At 44.0% G+C, this 20,961-nt stretch overlaps 1 protein-coding gene across 1 annotated transcript in view; it reads right to left on the minus strand.

The window, feature by feature from the left end:
- The window catches only part of LOC137904228 (piezo-type mechanosensitive ion channel component 2), a 60,819-nt gene that overhangs the window by 10,592 nt on the left and 29,266 nt on the right, over positions 1-20,961 (minus strand). The window contains exons 24-43 of the mRNA XM_068748377.1: positions 20,720-20,924; positions 20,029-20,130; positions 19,774-19,939; positions 16,870-17,113; positions 16,227-16,341; positions 15,544-15,697; positions 14,490-14,579; positions 13,329-13,450; positions 13,071-13,139; positions 11,825-11,928; positions 8,982-9,102; positions 8,836-8,904; positions 8,339-8,505; positions 8,011-8,204; positions 7,408-7,581; positions 4,849-5,400; positions 4,126-4,384; positions 3,479-3,658; positions 1,931-2,237; positions 1,563-1,695 (exon numbers count right to left, since the gene is read on the minus strand). Of these exons, the coding sequence (XP_068604478.1) occupies positions 1,563-1,695; positions 1,931-2,237; positions 3,479-3,658; positions 4,126-4,384; positions 4,849-5,400; positions 7,408-7,581; positions 8,011-8,204; positions 8,339-8,505; positions 8,836-8,904; positions 8,982-9,102; positions 11,825-11,928; positions 13,071-13,139; positions 13,329-13,450; positions 14,490-14,579; positions 15,544-15,697; positions 16,227-16,341; positions 16,870-17,113; positions 19,774-19,939; positions 20,029-20,130; positions 20,720-20,924 (3,527 nt within the window). The remainder of the gene's footprint in view (positions 1-1,562; positions 1,696-1,930; positions 2,238-3,478; positions 3,659-4,125; positions 4,385-4,848; positions 5,401-7,407; positions 7,582-8,010; positions 8,205-8,338; positions 8,506-8,835; positions 8,905-8,981; positions 9,103-11,824; positions 11,929-13,070; positions 13,140-13,328; positions 13,451-14,489; positions 14,580-15,543; positions 15,698-16,226; positions 16,342-16,869; positions 17,114-19,773; positions 19,940-20,028; positions 20,131-20,719; positions 20,925-20,961) is intronic.

Below are 20,961 nucleotides of genomic sequence, written 5' to 3' on the forward strand. Positions count from 1 at the left end.
ACTACGTCCATGTCTCTTCTCCTGGGTCGTCCTCTAGCCCTGTCCTTTGCATCGTCCTCCCCAACACCAGCCACTCTCATGTCCTCCCTCACTACGTCCATGTCTCTTCTCCTGGGTCGTCCTCTAGCCCTGTCCTTTGCATCGTCCTCCCCAACACCAGCCACTCTCATGTCCTCCCTCACTACGTCCATGTCTCTTCTCCTGGGTCGTCCTCTAGCCCTGTCCTTTGCATCGTCCTCCCCAACACCAGCCACCCTCATGTCCTCCCTCACTACGTCCATGTCTCTTCTCCTGGGTCGTCCTCTAGCCCTGTCCTTTGCATTGTCCTCCCCAACACCAGCCACTCTCATGTCCTCCCTCACTACGTCCAAACCATCAAAGTCTGGTCTCTCTGACCTCGTCTCCAAAACGTCTAACCTTCACTGTCCCTCTTATTGTCTCATTTCTAATCCTGTCCAACCTGGTCACTCCCAAGGAGAACCTCAGCATCTTCATCTCCTCCAGTTCTAGCTCCGCCTCCTGTCTTGTCCTCAGAACCACTGTCTCTAAGCCGTCCATCATGGCTGTCCTCACCACTGTCTCTAAGCCGTCCATCATGGCTGTCCTCACCACTGTCTCTAAGCCGTCCATCATGGCTGTCCTCACCACTGTCTCTAAGCCGTCCATCATGGCTGTCCTCACCACTGTCTCTAAGCCGTCCATCATATCTGTCCTCACCACTGTCTCTAAGCCGTCCATCATGTCTGTCCTCACCACTGTCTCTAAGCCGTCCATCATGGCTGTCCTCACCACTGTCTCTAAGCCGTCCATCATGGCTGTCCTCACCACTGTCTCTGAGCCGTCCATCATGGCGGTCCTCACCACTGTCTCTAAGCCGTCCATCATGGCTGTCATCACCACTGTCTCTAAGCCGTCCATCATGGCTGTCCTCACCACTGTCTCTGAGCCATCCATCATGGCTGTCCTCACCACTGTCTCTAAGCCGTCCATCATGGCTGTCATCACCACTGTCTCTAAGCCGTCCATCATGGCTGTCCTCACCACTGTCTCTAAGCCGTCCATCATGTCCTCACCACTGTCTTGTAGACCTGTCCCTTCGTCCTATCACAGAGCACACCTGATACTTTCCTCCCCCCGTTCCAGCCTGCCTGCACACGATTCTTCACCTCCTTTCCACATTCTCTCCATCACTCTGCTCTGTTGACCCGAGGTACCTGAAGTCCTCTCCCTTCTTTACGTCTATTCCTTGTAGCTTCACTGTCCCCCCTGGGACCTTCTCATGTACACACACGTACTCTGTTTTACTCCTGCTCACCTTCATCCCTCTCTTTTCTAGAGCAGATGTTGTTTCTTACGCTGTTGTGAATATAATGTCAGAAACAATTTGTTCTACTTTACATTTAGCACAATGACAGTAACAGCACTTAGATCATTTAACCGACTCATCATTTATTGATTCTATGATTAGAGAAACCATTTTAGAACAGTTGTGGCCTCATCTTCCAACAATGACTTAAATCCACCAATATTACTAAACTGGCAACCCAGAGGACTCGTGGTACCGCTTTATGATGAACAATTTTCCTTTGAAGAGCTGCTCCCTCAGTTTCTCCATCATCATCTGTTTGCGGCTCTTGTGATGGCCGCCGGCCTCGCTGCCATCCTTGCGACTGCTGTTTTTGGAAGCGATACTTCCTGTGGAAACAATTGACCACATTTGAAGTTGGAAATGAACTGTGACGAGTCCTGATGCAGACTGATTTACAAAAAACACAGAGATCAATTAGTCAAGGTGTGATGGGCATCCTGTAAACGACCAGTGTTAGTTAGCACACTGCACTGTGTTAAGGGAAGTGCCATTTATTTACCGCTCGGCACTGTTCAGTCTTATGTGTTGGACCGCCTGTCTAGTGAGTACAACAGTCTTCACCTCTTTTCGACCGTGCAGAAGAGCGGAGAGACCTGTGGGAAACATGCGAGCCACCGCTGGAGCTCTGGCGCCGCTGGTACGTCTCCTGTTGCGGGTAGTGCCTCTGGACGTGAACCGAATCAATGGACGCCCCAAAGTTGATGGATTTCAAGGTGTGAGCGGAGCCCTTCATCTCACTGGCCAATGAGGAGCCCGGCTCAGACTCCCTGTCATTCTCCAGTTTGCCCTTTCCCTCATCGTCTGACTCACACTGGCGAGAGGGCTCCTCCTTTTCTTTGGGGTTATCCTCGTCCCATAGACCGTGACACTGAGGGGGGGGGGGGTAAAGAACATATCATGGTTCAGCCCTAAAGTCAACATGCATTGAACAAAATGCATCCAATCCCTCTCTCTTCCCCGCAGTCTCTCCCTCTGTTTGTCCCTCTTTCTGTCTCTGTCTGCAGGTCCTTCTGTCCGTGGTGGCCCTCAACGCTGCTGCCCGTATCGCTAGCATTAGCATTTCTAGCAGCTCTTTAGTCAGTATCTTGTTCAGCAGCCTACATGGTACATTTTGTTTTTGCTCTCTCTCTCTCTGTCTGGACCCAGCTGGTCCAGATAGTTGGCCGTCCACTATGAGCCTAGGTTCTGTCCAAGGTTTCTGCCTGTTAAAGGGAAGTTTTTCGTTGCCTCAGTTGCCAAAGTGCTTGTTCTTGTGGGTCAAGTTGGGTTCTGTCTTTCCCTGCTACTCCTGTAAAGAGCCTTGAGATGACTTCCTGTTGTGATCTGGTGCTAGAGAAACAAAACTGAATTGAATTGAAATCAATGCGGTCACAATAATTATATCTTTCTGTTAGAGTTAGTTTGCTGATTTTCTATTGTTCAATGTAACTGTTAGGTGCAGAACAGTCCCATCTGGTGGGCGGCGATGTTGTGCGCCCTAAAAGTATTGTGATGTCACTGGGTCAAGAGGTGGAGCTACGAAGGTGATAAATAAACGGTGTTCCGGAAAGCGGAACGAGAGTTGGTTTTGAGCAGCGCGCCAGACCACTCGGTCCTGGCTGCGTCGGAGAAAAAGCATCCTTGACTCTGCCTGATTCATTTCGATGCGTTTGTAAATTAATACAACAATGTTAGAGACTTTATCCCTAACATTTATCCTTTGATGTGAAAGCAGGAAACCTTGTTCAACAGAGATTCTGAGTCGTCGTAACCCAATAGGACAATAATAGATCAGCCAGTTGTAGAACTAGCTTGTATGTAAATGTTGTAATTGTGTGGCTCAAAGGTAGAGCAGTCCCTATTGATCAGATGATCAGACCTCATTTGGTGGGCTCATTTTCAGCGACAGATTAATCCAGATTTGGTGCAAACAGGGAAGAAGAGAGTGAGAGTTCACAGGAACGCCAGCGAGCTGAACAGAGGTCAAAAGAAGGAACCCTGGGAGTCGGATAGACTCTTTTTTTATTTTGTTTTCTTGATAGAACTTTTCAAATTGTAGATGTTCACCTTGTTTATCGTTTATTAGGACGAATATATTCCGATTCGTGATCATTGCGTGCTTGCCGGTACCTTTAGAATGGATCTGTGGAAGAAGAGAGCCAGTAGCTGGACCAGGTCGTAGTGGACGTAACCTTCCTTTTTCTCCACACCGATGATGTTGGGAGGGTGATATGGTTTATTCTTATCTATCTTGTTCTGGTTGAAGGGGAAGAAACCAAATTGGAAGAAGTACTTTATGACGATAGTGACCTGCAAGGGAAAGAAAACAAGTAAAGCGGTCAGGACTATATGAAAGTCTCACTCCTAGACAACAATGTAGAGGCGCTTCTCTCAATCCATCTGTTCATTAGTATTTGTAACCAAAACAGCAACGCAACAAAGTCAAATTCAAATAGTGTTAAAAAATATAAGACAGCAGACATGGTTTTGTCCAGGTCTGCCACAGCTATTTATTTTATTTAAATGCAAGAAGGTATCTTTGCATATGATATGAGCATCACTGTCACAAGCGGACTTTTCACTGCAGAAAGGCCAGATCTGTGCTGTCTGTCTGACGTTTGGCACAGAATCACCGGTACTCAACCGATTTTTATTCAAATGTGTGGGACGTTTTTGGAATATCCCAGGGAGGAACCCTTACCCAGAGCAAATGTCTTTATGACATGTGAAAATGGGGAATGAATATGGAAGCAGCATTTTTTTGTGTCTGACTGTACCTCGGTATAAATAATGGCAGTCATCCAGTAGCGCTTGCTGGGCCGGGGCACTGACAGCATGGCCCAGAGGAAGATGGCAATGGGAAGGACCAGGGTGGCGCAGGAGGCCGAGACCATGTGGTTGATGATTATGACCAGGTAGCACACCGTCTCTGAATGGGCCACCAGCATGTTGTAGAGGGAGTAGCACAGCTGGAGGATCAGCGGCTGCTTCTGGTAGAACTGATCCGACTGTTCCAGCTCATCGTCATAAAACATCCTGACAGACAGACGGATTCCACGTTTTAGCTTCTGTGTTTGATTGCTTGCTTCTTCCAAAACATGAATGAACACGAACATATTCCTTAGAAATTCATTTATTGAAAAATTCTGTGACTTTTTTTTGTTGTTGCTGCTTTTCATTCTAATTCTCAACAGTTGGTCTCAGTGAGTCAAGCGGTCCCTGGCTTCTCCTCCAAAACGCCGTAAAGGGACACAAAACGGCCACGAGGAGACAAAAAGACACACACAAACAACCACACAAAAAAAGACCTACAAAATGGACACAGACACAAAACAGCACGAGAATAATGTGAATAAATAAGCACAGAATGGCGACTTTGTCAAGTTTCAATAAGACACAGAGGGAATTTGAGCGATGCCCGAAGCTAATGCAGGTGAATTGTCTGACCTGAGCGTCAGATGGACGGTGATCCCGTGAGGCATCACACGCTTTGGACTTACTTGTTGAGCAGCAGTTCGCTGGCGGTCAGCTCGGTGGTCATGGAGGGCAGCATGATGTCTGACCTGCTGTCTGAGCGGCTGTCAGACGTCATACGCCTCTTTCTATCCGTGTCACTGTCGTCATCACTGACTTCCAGGCGGTCAAAGCTGACTGCCTTGCTGTAGCTGGGGGGTACATCGGCATCAGATATTTTAGAAGCATCTGTATCGGGGGTGTAGAGGAGCCTTACTCTCCCCTCCACCTGCTGTCCTCCCTCATCCTCAGTGATGAAGTCCTTCTCCTGGGTGCAAGGGGGCAATTCTGGCTCCTCCAGCCTGAGGGACGGGCCCTCATCTGGGCCAAAGGACTCCCAGAGGACCTCTTTTCTCTCCTTCTCCCTGGGTTCTCCATCGCCCCACGGATAATCCTCAGCTGCGTCACTCTCACCGAGCTGTTGGGATTGCCAAGGCCCCTCCTGCTTATCCTCCCCTTGGTCTCGTTCATCTTCCACTTCTTCTATCGTGTCTGTGGTGCCCTGTCTGGAGTAGAGTGTGATGCACTGGGTAGCTTCGCTGCAGGAGGCAAAATCAGCAGGCGTTGTGTCAAAATGTGCTCGATCTTTCTAAAATAAGAATTAAAACTGGACGGCTGAATGAGAAACGTTTAGTGCAGGATACGCTATACACCCATGCATAGTGTGCTCGGTGTTCTCGTGAAGCCTTTTTAATTTAGGTTTAAATGTTGCAGCCATTTTGTCGTTATATTTTACGATCCACTGTGTTATTGTCAACAATCAGAATTGATCTTTCTGTTAACCTTTGTGCTGTAGAAAACATTTTTCTTTGCCCTTTGATGGACATGAAAGAATTTAACAGAAGCATTTAGAATAAACACTTCAGTATCAATTACAAACTGACACAAGAGCTTATTTTTTCCACCAATATAGTTTCTGCTATTTTATGATTGTGGCAACAATTCTTTTGCCTTGATCGGTTTTCGACCCCCCCCAAAAAATGGCATTTAAAATGCCTCGAAAGGGGAACAGATGTTCGGAGATCGAACACGAGCGGAGCCGAGGTGAAACAGAGATACGCAAAGGAAGGCGGAGTCTACCCTCGATTTATCTGGTGCGTAGGAACAGATTAATCCAGTTTCCATTATTTGTTATGGGAAATATAGTTTGGGTTTTCAAACAAATCGGTTTATGTTGGAGAACCGAGGTTCCACAGTGGAAATGTAACTAAATGTAATGTAATGTAAAATAAATGGAACTAACCCTTAACATGCTTATTACTTATTACTACTACATAATTAAGTTACAAACATTACACATACAAATGCATAGCTGTAAACATATATGGATAGCTTATTGCTATGTCTGTCCGTCTGTTAGCAAGATGACTCAAAACGTTCTGGACGGATCTTGATGAACCTTTCAGGAAATGTTGGGAATGTTACCAGAAACAGATGATTAAAGTTTAGTGGTGATCCAGAAGAGACCCTGGATTCTGGATCACTTTGAATCTTTGGCATTGCAGCCAATGGAGCTTCAAAATGTGTTCCTCAATATCTCGGTTGATTATTGACCGATGTTTATGGAATGTGACACAGTCATGTAGGGGGGGGGGTCTCTATCTCACCACCGAATTTAATTTGGATAGGATCCAGAATGGCGTCAGTACAAAATATAAATGTAGGCTTAAAAGAAAAATAATCAAATCATATCAATTCACTCACCAAAACTCACAGTCATAAAGGAGTCCAGAATGCACCAGCATGCAAAATATCTTCTGGATCTGATCCAGAATGAGGTCAGGAAAGCATATTACATTTTAACATTTAAAACCATTTATGGATTCCAAAATAAGTTAAAACTACACATAAACTCTGATTCACTTTTACGTTTCATGGTTGGTGTATAAAGATACCAGACCAATCTAGAACCTTCTGGTGCTGATCCAGATCACCATGTGGACGGTGTAAATCTAATTTTAAGGGGAATGAGCTGCTTGGAGGAGGTCTGTGCTCTCTGAGTGCTTTTCAAGTCATAACATTAATCCTTTTAATTTATCAGGTTAACAAAACCACATTATTCCCTCAATCAACAATCAACAATAAAAATATCATCCAACACAAGTTATGATATCAACTTTGTTCAAAACTCTTTTGTCACAGATGAGAGGAGCAGATCAACAACCAACAGTTGCTGCTAAGAACATGTGACAGATGCAGCATTTTCCAAAAACAATTGTCTGCACACAGCTTTCGCGGGCCACAAAAAATCATGTGGCGGGCCACATTTGGCCTCCGGGCCTTGAGTTTGACACCTGTGATCTAGATTGTTTTGGGGTTAATTACAGAGTTTGAATGTCTGCTGTAAATAAAACATTATAAACCGTTGGCTTTTTTGACAGGATAAAATAAAGTAAAGGGTTTTAGAAAAGTCATGCAATGAAATTAGAAAAATCTGATCCAGACATGTTTTGTTCAAAGAGAGAAGCAGGCAGGAGGAGATGATAATTTCTGTTCAGCCATGACGGGCGACTCAAGTGTTTATGTGGTGATGCGGAGGATGATACCTGGACACAAAGCTGCTACCGCTTTCTGCTGATGAATTAGAAATGTCCACGCCACACATCTTCCGCAGTTTGGGCCTGGGCCGTTCGCTGGTTTTGGGAATATTCTCCATTATGCCATCAAGGTCTTCGAGGGTGGATTGGCGAGAGAAAAGCGTGGTTGCCTCAGTGAAGGCACTGAGATGTGGCGAGATGAAAAGATGAAAAGATGAACAATGAGAAGGGTTAAATGTTTTTATGTTGAGTTTAGTAGAAAGAGATGTTTTTTTTAAATCGATTAATCCCCCAGTAAAAAAAAACCCAACAACTACGACGTGAGGAGTGGTCATCCAGGAAAAGGAAATGTAACCTTTACTAAAAGATGTCTGGAGAGGAGATGGAAGCACATTGCTATCCTCAGACCTTTCTTCAACTGAACCTCTGCTACAGCACAAGAGGGTTGTCATTTCACATTTCTCTAAATTTAGGACTTGAAATAATCTGATGTGAAGACTAATTTCTGCTTCTTTTTCACTGCTGGAGAGGAAGAGGGGAGGATGAAGGTGTCATGAATCTAGAATCTACTGTTGTCTTGCTCAGCTTTGGACTCATCTGGTCCACCTGTACCTGGACATGCTGTCCCTGGAGGCTGTAGAGTCCTGGCTCTCCATGCGATAGGCTCCCCGCCGTCTGCGGACCCTGTTGGAGTCCGAGGCCGACTCATCCTCACTTAGCTGATCAATACTGGCCTGCCTAGACATGTTGAGCCTCATGGCCTTCTGGTAGTAGATATGGATGCTCTCTCTGGATGGCACGTTTCCCTGGTGGGAAGAGGAAGTTTACTCTTCTGTGAATTACACCAATGTTCGTCAAGCACGTAATGCATTTGAACTCAGAAACCGCTGTAAATATCGATCGCGCTCATCTCCTGCGCGTGAGCGTGGTCTGGCTGTACCTTTTTCACCTCTCTGGTGAGCATGCAGCGCTCTATACGCAGCACAGTGGAGATGTCGATGTACTCCCTGCACATGTCATTCATCCACCTGGTGAAGCTGTCCACCGTCGTCTGGAAGAGCTCCCAAGTGAACTTGATGATGTTGAACACACGCTTGATGATGTTGTCTGAAGGAGTTCACACAAGCCCGTTGTCATAGCGATGCCGGAAACACAGGTACAAATAATTGGAAAGCAGTGGTAAATGGTTTATGAAGTTTGAGCAGAACAGAAGGAAGTTCTGAATATTCAATGTGTTTTAAAGCTTCAATGGTTGAAAATATACTGAAAGGTTGTTTTTATTTTTATCATCCTCTAAAGTTATAATTTGTTTGAATTCTGCTCTCATCACCTCTGAACTGACTCATATACGGCTGAAGAAAGATCCGTACTGTGATTGCAATCATAATGATTTAATAAATTCAATGCACAATGCACAATGTCAAAGGATCAACCAACCTGGAGCAGCAGAGTTCTCCTCCCCGCCTCCGTCTGAGAGCTCACTAACATCTATGGTCACATGACCCGCTGAAGCGCAGGAGAGACTGTTAGACAAATGTAAGGCATTATTATTATGTGAGTTTCTGTCTATAGAACTCATTTACCATCTTTCTTGCTTTTTCTGCGTCGAACCCCTTTTGTGTATTTCTTCCAAAACTTGCGCTTCTCTTTGCCTCGTGCCCTCAGAGCAGCTTTAGGGTCTGTAATCCAGGCGTGATAAAGAAACTGTGGAACAGAGAGCGATAGGAGGGCAACTAAATAATCTGAAGAACAACGCAGTAACACCAACAAGCAAAGGAACAACAATGGCCTTTCTGTAACATGAAATTCAAACCATGTATTATATCAGACACAAAGTCTAACCATCACTGCTAACTGTTGTCGCTGAAAGCAATAAATCACACACAAAGGTCAAAAACAGGCAAAGACCACGTCAGGATAAATATCCCGTTCATGCAAAATGTAAAAGTTCACAGCAACGTAATTTCAGTAATAAAATCAGTGTTTGCTTGAGATATGCATGGTACTGTTTATTATTATCTGCTCATTTTCAGCTGAACCAGAACCTTGAGAGCAGAGGGCAATTTGCTGTGGCATCAGCTGTTATTTAACCCTTTATTGCCAAACGTTTCATAGCTGATACTCATGGATTTCAGGATTTTGAGACTTCTACTATGTTTGATCCACCCCCTCCCCCCTGAAAAAATGGATAGATACAAGCCAACATCTGCATTTTCCATGAAAAAAATCCGGATTTTGCAAAAGTTACATAAATTAGAGAACTTATATAAAATTTTGTTTGTTTTGACAAATTCATCAGAAGATTCCATTAAGACCTTATTTTCGAAAAAATTGAGTGTTCTGACAATGATTCCTGGTGCGGTCTTTAAAGGGTTAATGCGACTTTACAAAGTTCACAAAGTAGATGAAGTGGTCAAACAGAAAGAACGGCATGCAAGTACCTTTCCTGCCTTGACTACATACTGCAGTATAGTTTTAGGCAGCTTAATGATAGACTTGGGCAAAGCCAGAACAGCAGAGATAAACTTCCCAATCGCACGCTACAGAGAGAAAACAGAGTGGGAGAAGATTAGTTCATGTTATTGGAAACATCGGAGGTGAACTGTGTTAGAGAGAAGACAGTCAGCATGACAGGCGCTTGGAGTCCAGGTTACCGTGCAGGCGTTAATCACACACTCTTAAATGTATTCAAAAGGTTGGTAAAGATAAGCAATAACTAAAAAGGATTCGTGTAAAAGCATGAAAAGCAAGTTAACGCAAGAAATGTTGTTTGTTCTACAGTATTTTTAACATCGCATCACATTACTGTATTCCATAAACGTCTAACCTTCACTGTCCCTCTATTGTCTCTTTTCTAATCCTGTCCAACCTGGTCACTCCCAAGGAGAACCTCAGCATCTTCATCTCCTCACCACTGTCTTGTAGACCTGTCCCTTCGTCCTATCACAGAGCACACCTGATACTTTCCTCCCCCCGTTCCAGCCTGCCTGCACACGATTCTTCACCTCCTTTCCACATTCTCTCCATCACTCTGCACTGTTAACCTGAGGTACCTGAAGTCCTCTACCTTCTTTACGTCTATTCCTTGTAGCCTCCCCCCTGGGACCTTCTCATGTACACACATGTACTCTGTTTTACTCCTGCTCACCTTCATTCCTCTCTTTTCTAGAGCAGACCTCCACTTCTCTAAATTCTCCTCTACCTGCTCCCTGCAGATCACAATGTCGTCTGCAAACATCACATTCCAAGGAGCTTCCTGTCTCACCTCATCTGTTATTCTATCCATCACCATGGCAAACAAAAAGGGGCTCAGAGCTGATCCCTGGTGCATCCCACCTCTACACTAAACTCCCCTCTCACTCCTACTGCACACTTCACTGCTGTCCTACATGTCCTGAACTACTCTGACATACTTCTCTGCCACTCCAGACTTCCTCATGCAGTACCACAGTACCTCATGTAGTACCGCAGTACCTCATGCAGTACCACAGTTCCTCTCGTCACCCTGTCCTAGGCTTTCTCTCGATCTACAAAGACACAATGCAGCTCCTTCTGACCTTCCCTGTACTTCTCCATTGCTAGCCTCAACGCTAACATTGCATCTGTGGTACTCTTAATCTAGAATAAGATAAACACTTAACATATACCTATACATTGTTGGTATTTCCAACAGCTTTGCTATGACTTAGCTGTATTACCTAGTTTAGGTACTGAGACATAAAATCCTTTTTATAGATTAGAGAAAGACTCACAAACTAAAGCTAATTTATATGACAGACTTTTTTTCTTTCCTCTCGGTTTAATCCTCCCAGAACTCCTCCGGAATACGTTGTGAACCTTCCATCTTTGAAGTTCAAATTAAAACTACCGGTACATGTAGCTCTAGCTTGACTAGCTACAGTTTTTCACACTGATGCATCAGGATTAATATGAAATTCAGCAAATTTGAAAAAACGTTTTTTTTAAATATATATATATAGACCTCAAAATACATTTATTTGTGAGAGACAATGTTTGAATGTTGTGGCTGTTTTTCTGCCTTTATTGCTGAATAGGAGAGGAGCCTGGAAACATGGGAGAGAACGATCCTGAATATCCTGTTTCAGAGTTGGAATCGCGCCGCCACTGCTAGAACACGCCGGTTTTGTTCATGGGGAGCGCCATATCAAGCTAAACGCACCCCATGAGGGAGAACTCCACATTGCTGTACTGAATGTCATGCTATATAGTCAAGAGTGCAATAATTCCGTCCAAAGTGTGAAGGCACCTTCCATGACTTCAGTGTCTGGACCTCAAAGTGGAGATTACCTGAGTATCAGCTGTTATTAATTACCTCCACTGAATGAAAAGATATCAACAATAGCAAATACATGTCATTTAGGTATCGATTAAATTACTTTTCAAACTAAATAATTGAGAAATGTACCTGAAACGCCGACTTCTTGGGCGACTTATCGTCTTTTTTCTCCTCCTCCTCCTCTTCCTCCTCACTGTCAGTTTCAAATAAATAATAGTCTCCGCTTCTAACCACTGAGGGGGGGTAGAGTGTAAAATGGCATTACCGTCAGTCAAACAGAGCCTGAAGCATAAATCTATGAGCAGAAGTCCTTTCAAAACCAATCAATCAAAACCACTTACCTTTGATTTAACGTAAAATCAGACATTTAACTGACTCTATGGCAACAAACACTATGACGCGGGCAAACGTTCAGAAACACAAGAACGGATGAAACAGAAAATGGAGAAAAGCATACAAACCATCTAAAAAGGCGTGGCTGCTGTAACTAAAGCACAATGGTGAATGTCAGACTCCTATTCCAGTAAAGAATGGCCACCGTTACGCGGTTTGACTGTCGGCTGTTATAAGCAATGGGATAGACAGGGCTGACTTATGTCCTTGAGCAGAACCACAAACGGGTGGAAGGTGAGGGAGGATGCTGGAATGTGAAGATGAAATGCCAAACGACAAAGAGATAAAAATGGACAAATAATTTGAAAATGTCATGTGGGGGCGGAGCGTGGAATGAGACATGAGTTCAAACCAAACAGGCAGCCAGTGCTGTGGCTTTGATAAGATGCTTGTGTTCTGCCAGAATGCATCAGAGCGAGCTGATCTGATCGCTGGTCCAATACCCTAACAGGGTCAGGGCCTAGCCCTGACCCCAACACCTGCTTGGTTGCCATGTCTACAAGCAAAGGATGAAAAACCTCCTTCCTTTATTCCAGTCCTGAGGAATAAAAGGTGAGCTGACTTTCATATCTTTGCATGAGAGCGATTACAGCAGAGCGATTCTTTACTGTGGGCCCTTCAGGTGAAAGTGCTGATAATGTTTGATGTTTTAAACAATGTCACGCTCAAACGTCCAGCTATTAGTCATTTTCTCCTTCTCAATCATCTCATTGCATCTATTTAAGGCCACTTTCATCCGCACCGATACGGACACGGTTTCATGGATCATGCTGAAGCGTCTCTCCAAGAAACGCTTTTACAGGTTCGTGACAGCCACAGGTTACAAGGAACCTTAAATAGAGACAGAAAAAGACTCAAGTCTGGATGTGTGTTAGCGCCTTCATGGCCCAGAGGCAGTGTGGGAATCCTCAGTATTCTGCTCAAGGACATAAGGGCCAATCAGAGTGGAGGAAGAGAAAAAGGGAGGCTGGGTTCAACCTACTGGAAGCATGGTCAACCCACGGCCTCCACCACTGCTTTTTTTTGGCCTTGGCTTTCGTTCGATGTGCTCCTAAAATTTGACAAATACAGCAAGGCAACATTTCAAGAGAGAAAATAGTTTCTTCTACACACTTCAAGGCATCTTTTCAGAATATTAAGCTGATCTTTCAGATCATATAGCAATGAAAATACTTCATTAGGCAAGAACTTATAGCATGACTGCATAGAGAAAGGCCGTCCATGACAGCCGGAGCCGTACCATCATCGTCCTCCTCCTTGGGCTGGACGAGGGTCTGTCCTTCTCCAGACTCCTGTGCTATGCTCAGCATCTTCTCCTTGCCCCTCTTAAACTTTTGCTGTCTCACCTTAATGCGCTCCATCCTGATCAGATCAGAGAGGATTGGATTGACACAGAGCTGATGATCTCCAGGCTTCATGTGGAAATAAGTGTCTGCTATCTAGCAGCGCAGCGCTCGTGAGAGCCGGTGAGTGGAAGTCTTCACCGCCTGCGAGTAACTCCTTAAGTAACTGTAAGTGGTGGAAACACACTTACGACTTAGGTAGTACGATATACTGAGAGACGTCTTTCTGGAAACACTAAAGAAGGTTTCTGGAGGATTGCTTTATAGATGGCAGCACCCTAAATTCATAGTTAACCCTTGCAGGCCAATCTTGAACAATTACAGATTACAGAAGGACCTATCCCGGGTGGTGAGGACAGCTCAGGGGATTGTAGGTCACCGTCTGCCTGATTTGGACTCTGTTTACACCTCCAGAGTCCAGAGGAGGGCCAGACGCATCGCCACAGACCCCACCCACCCGGGCCACAGACTGTTTGTCCCGCTCCCATCAGGGAGGCGGTTCAGGACAATCAGAAGCAGCACTACGAGGCTCAGGAACAGCTTCTTCCCCCGAGCTGTGAAAGCAGTCGTTCCCTCGTAGCGATCTGGGACACTTTATGCCGGCCCTGTTGCTGCTGCTGCTATTTTGCACCATTGCCTGTGATTCACACTCTCTCTGTGTATATATATATTGTATGTTATGATGTGTGCCTTAAGCCGTGGGCCTTCTCACGATTTTATTATGTTCGCATAATGATAATAAAGTATCTTGAATCTTGAATCTTGAATTACATTAAAAGCCTCATCAAACCACGGCTTGATGATAAACTAGTAACCATCGAAGCGGGCAATTATAGTTGCCAAACAAGTTTAGACGTTGCTATTTGAGGAAACACAGGGTTATCGTGTATATATTGTGTATTTGTGAGCTGTTCATCACGACCTGTGTCATCAGTAAGTATCAGCGGGCTATGAGGCGTCAAATAAAATAAAGCACTTCCATTTCGCATTCTGTCCTTGCATTGTATATTGTAACCAGCAGGACACAACACGGAGTAAGACGCAGTGTGGAGTCTCACTGTCTCTTCAGCTGCTCCACAGATTTGCGTTCCTCCTCCAGTCTGGCTCTCACCGCCTTCACTATCGTGGCCTGGAAGAGCTCCGCCCCTCTGGAACGCACACACACAAGTAGCAGACCGATCAAAAGGTCACGTCAGTGTGTGATCCTCCTGAACTAGAATACATGGTCGATATCACTAACTCCTTCAACAAACAAAAGAAATGCTGAGTCCATATTGCGGTTCTTTTTAAAATACCATGGTCAGTGTCTCAAAGGTTTCTGTTGCAAAACTATTAATTTTACTACTATAAACTTTAATATTTTTAACTGACTCCATTCTGGATCCGATCCGGTGAGATAGAGACCCCCACAAAGTTTAAAACTTCATTGACTGAAATATTACTGAAACTCTCAAAGTGATCCATAATCCAGGATCCCTTCTGGATCATCACCAAAATGTTATCATCTGTTCCTGGTAACATTCCCAACATGTCATGAAGATTTTATCCAGATCTGTCCAGAACCTTTTCAGTTATCTTGTTAAGGACGGACAGACAGCCAAAACCTCTGCCTCACCTCGGTAATATTAATAAAAACGCAATTTACAGAGTGCTCTAACCTAAGAGATGTTGCTTAAAGTGCATTAAATAAAGAGATATACATTAAAAAATAATAAAATCTGACAATAAAATTAAAGAAAATGTAAACAGAAAGAAAAAAGAAAAACAATACAAACTACCATCAGTTGAAAGTCAAAGTACATGAAGAATTGTTCAGGTGTCATTTAAAAATGTTATCCGGGCCTGCATCTCTTAATCCTCTTACTAGAATGTTTCATTCATAGTTTCAGATCACTTATAGAAACTTATTGTCTTATTTGTGGTATTTAAAAACCTGTCATTAAAAGATCTTAGAACTATAAAATGATACAGAATTTAGGCCTAAAATAAATCCAACTTGATTCACAGCGAACTTTTTAACTTGTCATGGCAGAAAAAATACATTTTGCCCCCCCCCCCCCATTTTTAACTGCACCCCCAGGTCTCACATGGGCTTCAGCCTCGACTGTGTACCTGGATGCCAGGATCTGCGAAGCTCTGATATCGGCCACCACGTGGAGGAAGTAGTAGCTCATGAAGACTCGTCTCTGCAACAGGAGGAAGGCGAAGCAGATGCTGTCCCAGATGATCCCGGCCTCATTGCTGGGAAGCTCGCAGATGTGCTCAGCTGGAAGAGGCACACAGCCGTCATCCAAAACGCAAACCAATCTAAATGCACGTAACTGAGCTTCTGTTTCTTTACACACCAATTAAATGTGAAATAAAAATGATAGTTTCCATTGTTCAAATGCAAACAGCTGTGTGGCTGATGTAAGGATATATAATTGACTGTTTGATTGTGATTACCTCTAAAAGGTCAATTCTGCAGGCTCTAAAGGATATTAATGCAAACTATTATTGATCATTTCTCATGAGAAATTAAAACGGACTATTATACTAACAGTGTGCTTTTTCACTAAATGTCTGTTCCTCAGTGCCATAAAGACACAGCTGCTGCTGGATTGTTGTGTGGATTTAAATTACGCATCTTGGGAAACTCGAGGATGTTCAATCTGGTATAGCAGATTTAATAGATGTAATAATGGCTAAAGCCAAAAGGGCTTTATTTATGCCCCTCATAACATTAAACACGATAACTCACCTCCTTGTGAAAGGCAATCAGATGCACAGAGATGTCTAAAGTTGAATCCACTCACACTTTTCTTGCTTGGTGTTGACTTTGTAGTTCTTGATGGTGCAAGCCAGACTGAGCAGTTGGATCAACCAGCAGTGTTTCAGGATCAGAGAGTTGATGTAGCCACAAGCCAGGATCTAGGAAGAGCAATCGGTCACCATGTAATTAAATACATAGCATAACATTCAAATGTCTTTATTAACACCGAGCTAGAGTACACATCAATTGTGTATACAGTATACCGAAAAGCATGCACTTCCATGGAGGCGTAGATTTGAAAAAAATAAATGTATGTCACATGTCTACCATGCAATTGATTAATTATCATAATGTTGTTGATGCCGTCTGTCTGTCTGTCTGTCTGCTAGCAGGACTACGTAAAATCTGCTGGATGGATCTTGATGAAAAAATTAATTCAGAATTCGATATGAACTATCATGCAAAAAAATATTAAATGTTAACATCGGAAAGCCCATTGACAGATTCAAAATCAGTAAAAACAAAAACACACACACACTTGCTTGTAATAATCAGGATCACCATCTGGATCCAGGAATTTTTAAATACATGTCCAGGCTATTTATTTATCCTGCCTTGGCGGAGGGTTTACAATCGCCAAGGGATTTTCTAGTTGTATCAAGTTATGCAAGTTGAGATGGACTCACTGACAAAATGTTCTTCATGGTGATGACGAAGATGTTGTAGGCGATGAGGAAGTCCCAGTAGAACAGGATCTTTTTTATTGGTTTGAGCAGCAGCTCACCACCGAAGAGCAGGAAGTAGAAGCAAGCCACCAGGTAGCCCATACAGAAGATGCTGATGCGTGTGGTGCCCGTGATGAAGATGATGGTGAGGACAAACCAGAACAGGTAGCTAAACATGATGACCTTCAGCATGTCCAGGTAGGATCTGGAGGGCAGTGTGGTGAAATCAGTTTGGCAGTTTAACAAAATGCAACAATTTTTGCTTCCATTAAAAAACCCAAATATCCTTCCACCCCCACTTAGAAAAAGAAATGGAATCCACGCAACCTCATTTTTAAAAAAACCTCCATCCACACGTAACCACATAATAAGCATAAGCAAGCCAAACCAATCAGCGGAGTAGCTCTCCAAATCCTACCCAATCAGGACGCTCCGTCTCTCCTCACCTTAACATGAAACATGAAACATGGTTCCAGACAAGGTGGCAGGAGTGTCCCTAAACGTAGTTTTGCAATATAAAGTCATCAAATAGCGTCACAGCGGTTTTTGTTGCAGGCAGTGACGTTTCAAAACCTAAAACTCCGCTTACAGGCATCCAAACGCATAAACAGAGTTTCAAAAAATCTTCACTTTGGCCGGAGTTTTTAGAAACCTTCGGTTTAAGTGACAGAATTCTGCAGTTTCATGTGGGCGTGGCCTTAGTTATGCCTCTACATATAGATGCCCCCCCCCTCTAAAAGTCAACACAACATTTCAGTTCATTCCGCTGCTGTGTGCAGAATTTTCCCATCAGTCACGCTGAGTGTTTCACTTAGAGTCAGGACACGCTGACCAATGAACTGAAACCCGAGTCCTGTCACTCAGCACAGGCTCACCGCCGCATGCTAAAAGCATGCATGCAAGTGATTATGTCATGCGACTAGTGTAGCTAAGACTGTGCATTCACAACAACAACAGGTGCACAGCGTAGGAAGCAGCCCTGATGAAGTGGGCTCGGATGGGCTGGAATATGTCCTTGGTCTTCAGGAAAAGAAAATACCTTTTCCATACTTAAAAGCTATTTATTGAGTTAGAGTACAGGGCAAAAGCGTCTGAGTCGCGGAGTGACGGACAGAGTGTTTTTGTGGATTATGGATTTCTCCTCCACCCCTTATCCGTAATTTGATCCTGGAGGGAAACGATGTAATAAGTGCAGCGCTGCCATAGTGTGGATAGACGGGCTGTGCAGCTCTCTTTCCTTCTACCAGGGATTGTTGATGGACAAAGAGTGCGTTAATAAAGGACTTGTCCACTTTACGCATCAAAACAGTGGAATGTGGCGAACACATAATCAATGTGGGGATACTCTCGGGATACTCTCGCTGTCGTTTCCAACCCACTCTCTATTTTCATGCTTCTCAAAAGCATCCCATCACTAATTTTTATTTTTTTTGTGTGATGGAAGAAAATATAAAACAAATAGCCAAAAATCTGAATGATGCATACAGTGGGTATTTGATAACAGCAAACGAAGCAACTCACAGCAGGAAAATATAATGTGTCAGTTTTATATGTCCTTATTCAGCCTCGTTTCAGAGCACATTGACTAGTAAGGTAGACAATAATAGCCTTTAATGCATTACTCAGTGCTGCTTCCTCTATGGCTAAACGCATCAGTATGTGTAAAGCTAAATTCGACACTATATTGGACGCCCCAGTCCAGCAGCCGGTGACCAAAGATCCAGTCGTGACAGCGAGCAACTCATTCATGCCTACAGCAGTGATAATGCCATCTTTCAATTGTCCTTCTCCTGGACATGTGTCTTAAACAATTGACAACATCCAGTTGTGGAAAAAGACCCCGGCTTTGCCCACAGACCTCCACACTAAACCCCCTGTTGAGAGAGCAATAGAGGAAGAAGCATAGAAATGTAACCGCCATAATATTACTGGCCTCCACGTCAGTGCCTGTCATTATTTGGACAATTCTAAATAAAGAAAAATAAATGTATCGTATTGTATTTACCCCAGGGCAGCGCTACAACAGTAGCTTCACCATCACCAAGTATGGAGTGAATGAATAATGCACAATGTAAAGCGTCTACAGAAGCGCTATAGAACCAATGCATTATTATTATTATTATGGATGTGGATGTAGCCTGATGAGCTGCAGGCTACTTTATACCATTTCTGAATTTGTAACATTTTACTGGGCACAGCGGGAAAAAGAACAAAAGAAAAAGTGTTGCGTTCAACAGTTTCAAGTGGAAAACCTTCCTTAACTGTTGAAATATGGGGGGGGGGGGGGGTCGTTGACTTACGATCACAATCGGTTCCGTGGGTTTGGTCGTATGACAGTCATTCTTAAATGAATTACTCTTCAATAGCTTCTATTAATTTTCCAATGCTTTCTCGGCTTTAGCGGATCAGGGAAGTTGCCGGAATCTGTCTCAGCTTGCTACTCTCTCTCTCGCTCTCTCGCTCTGTCGGCATGGCGACGCAGATGCCACAGAGAACAAAATGACTAAATCTAGAGTTCTCCCGTCCATCGTCATCTCTGGCTTCTTCCTCGCTGTCCTCACGTTTTTGCTGATGCTGTGGCTCCGACTGTAAAGGCTGAACGGAGGAGCTGATCGCTGCTAACAGATCACTGCCATACTAATCAATAGTCGTGAGCTCGGTGCTGCAGCCGTGGCACGTCACACCCAGAATGCCTTGCGACATAAACAACATTGGCGACCCCCAAACAAAACGGATTTTATATCTTATAAGAAATAATTGTGTATTTTGGCCTATGTATTTACGTAGTAGAGGTATATCCTTGTGTTTTTAGACTGAGTTGTCAAAACGGCCAGGGATGGCTTCAACAAGAATATGGGTCTGTACCTGCAGTGGATAAAGTCAGGGACGGGGTTGTGGACGCTGAAAGAGGCCGCATCCAGGTCTCTGCAGATCTCCACGTTATCTCCTGCCATGATGCGGACGGCCGCCTTGTTCTCATCATCAAAGACCTGCCTCTGCAGAGAGGCGCACATCAGCAACATGAAGTCATCTAGAAGAGAGGATAGGAGAAAATAACTCGAATGAAAACCGTCGGTATCACAAATACTACATAGAAGATGCAGTCAAACGGATACACACAGATGAGGAAGGATGAGTTGGGTCTGGTTTTGAAGTCTGGAACGTAGAGCCACTTGACCACATTGGAGTCTGTCGTAGAGTTGGGAAACCTCCAAGGATAGTCTGAAATTAAAACAGCACCATTTTGCTATGTGTAACAGGAACATCGGCGGGCTGGCAGCAATGGGCCGTTACACAAATGAATGAAGACAAAAAGGTTCATCACAAAGACAGAGACGCAGCTTCGCTTTAATTATGCAACTTCATTTACAGCTCATTTAGTGATGTGTGGCAACTCAACTGTGAATTCCCACAACATGCACACACACACACACACACACACATATATATATATACTGTATATACACACAGTATCAGTCACTCCATCCATCTTGTAGACGACCTTAAACGTCTCGACTACAGCTGCTTTATCCACCTTGCCGGTGACGGGTGTTGCTGGAGCCTATCCCAGCTGACGACGGGTGGTACACCCCAGACATGTCGCCAGCGCATAGCGGGGCGGTATTAGTCAAATTAGAGCGAAATGGATGGAGAAATATTAATACGTACAACCCATTAAAATACCCCAAATCAATCGGTTTTCAAGTAAATGTTTTTGAGTAATTTACATGGCATGAAAAAGAAAAATAAATAATCACCTTTGTTTATTGGGGGTGTAATCACCATGTAACGATAAAATACAATTACAAACCTTTACATGCTGCAGGAGGGATTCCGATGCAGACAAAGTACTGAAAGGTCAGCATGCAGGCCAGGAAGCAGCAGTACTTGGGCCAGATCTCAGCGATGGCTTTCCGCCTGCGTTTATACATGACTGCTATCAAAGCGAAGGCATGGAGCATGGCATAGAAGTCCATGCGTTGGCCGATTACATTCACCCCCAGCAGCAGGCAGGTCTGAGGGACACACAGGAATACGCACATTAAGCGATGA

Source organism: Brachionichthys hirsutus, chromosome 15 (genome assembly GCF_040956055.1).
Source record: "Brachionichthys hirsutus isolate HB-005 chromosome 15, CSIRO-AGI_Bhir_v1, whole genome shotgun sequence".
Taxonomy (NCBI): Eukaryota; Metazoa; Chordata; class Actinopteri; order Lophiiformes; family Brachionichthyidae; genus Brachionichthys; species Brachionichthys hirsutus.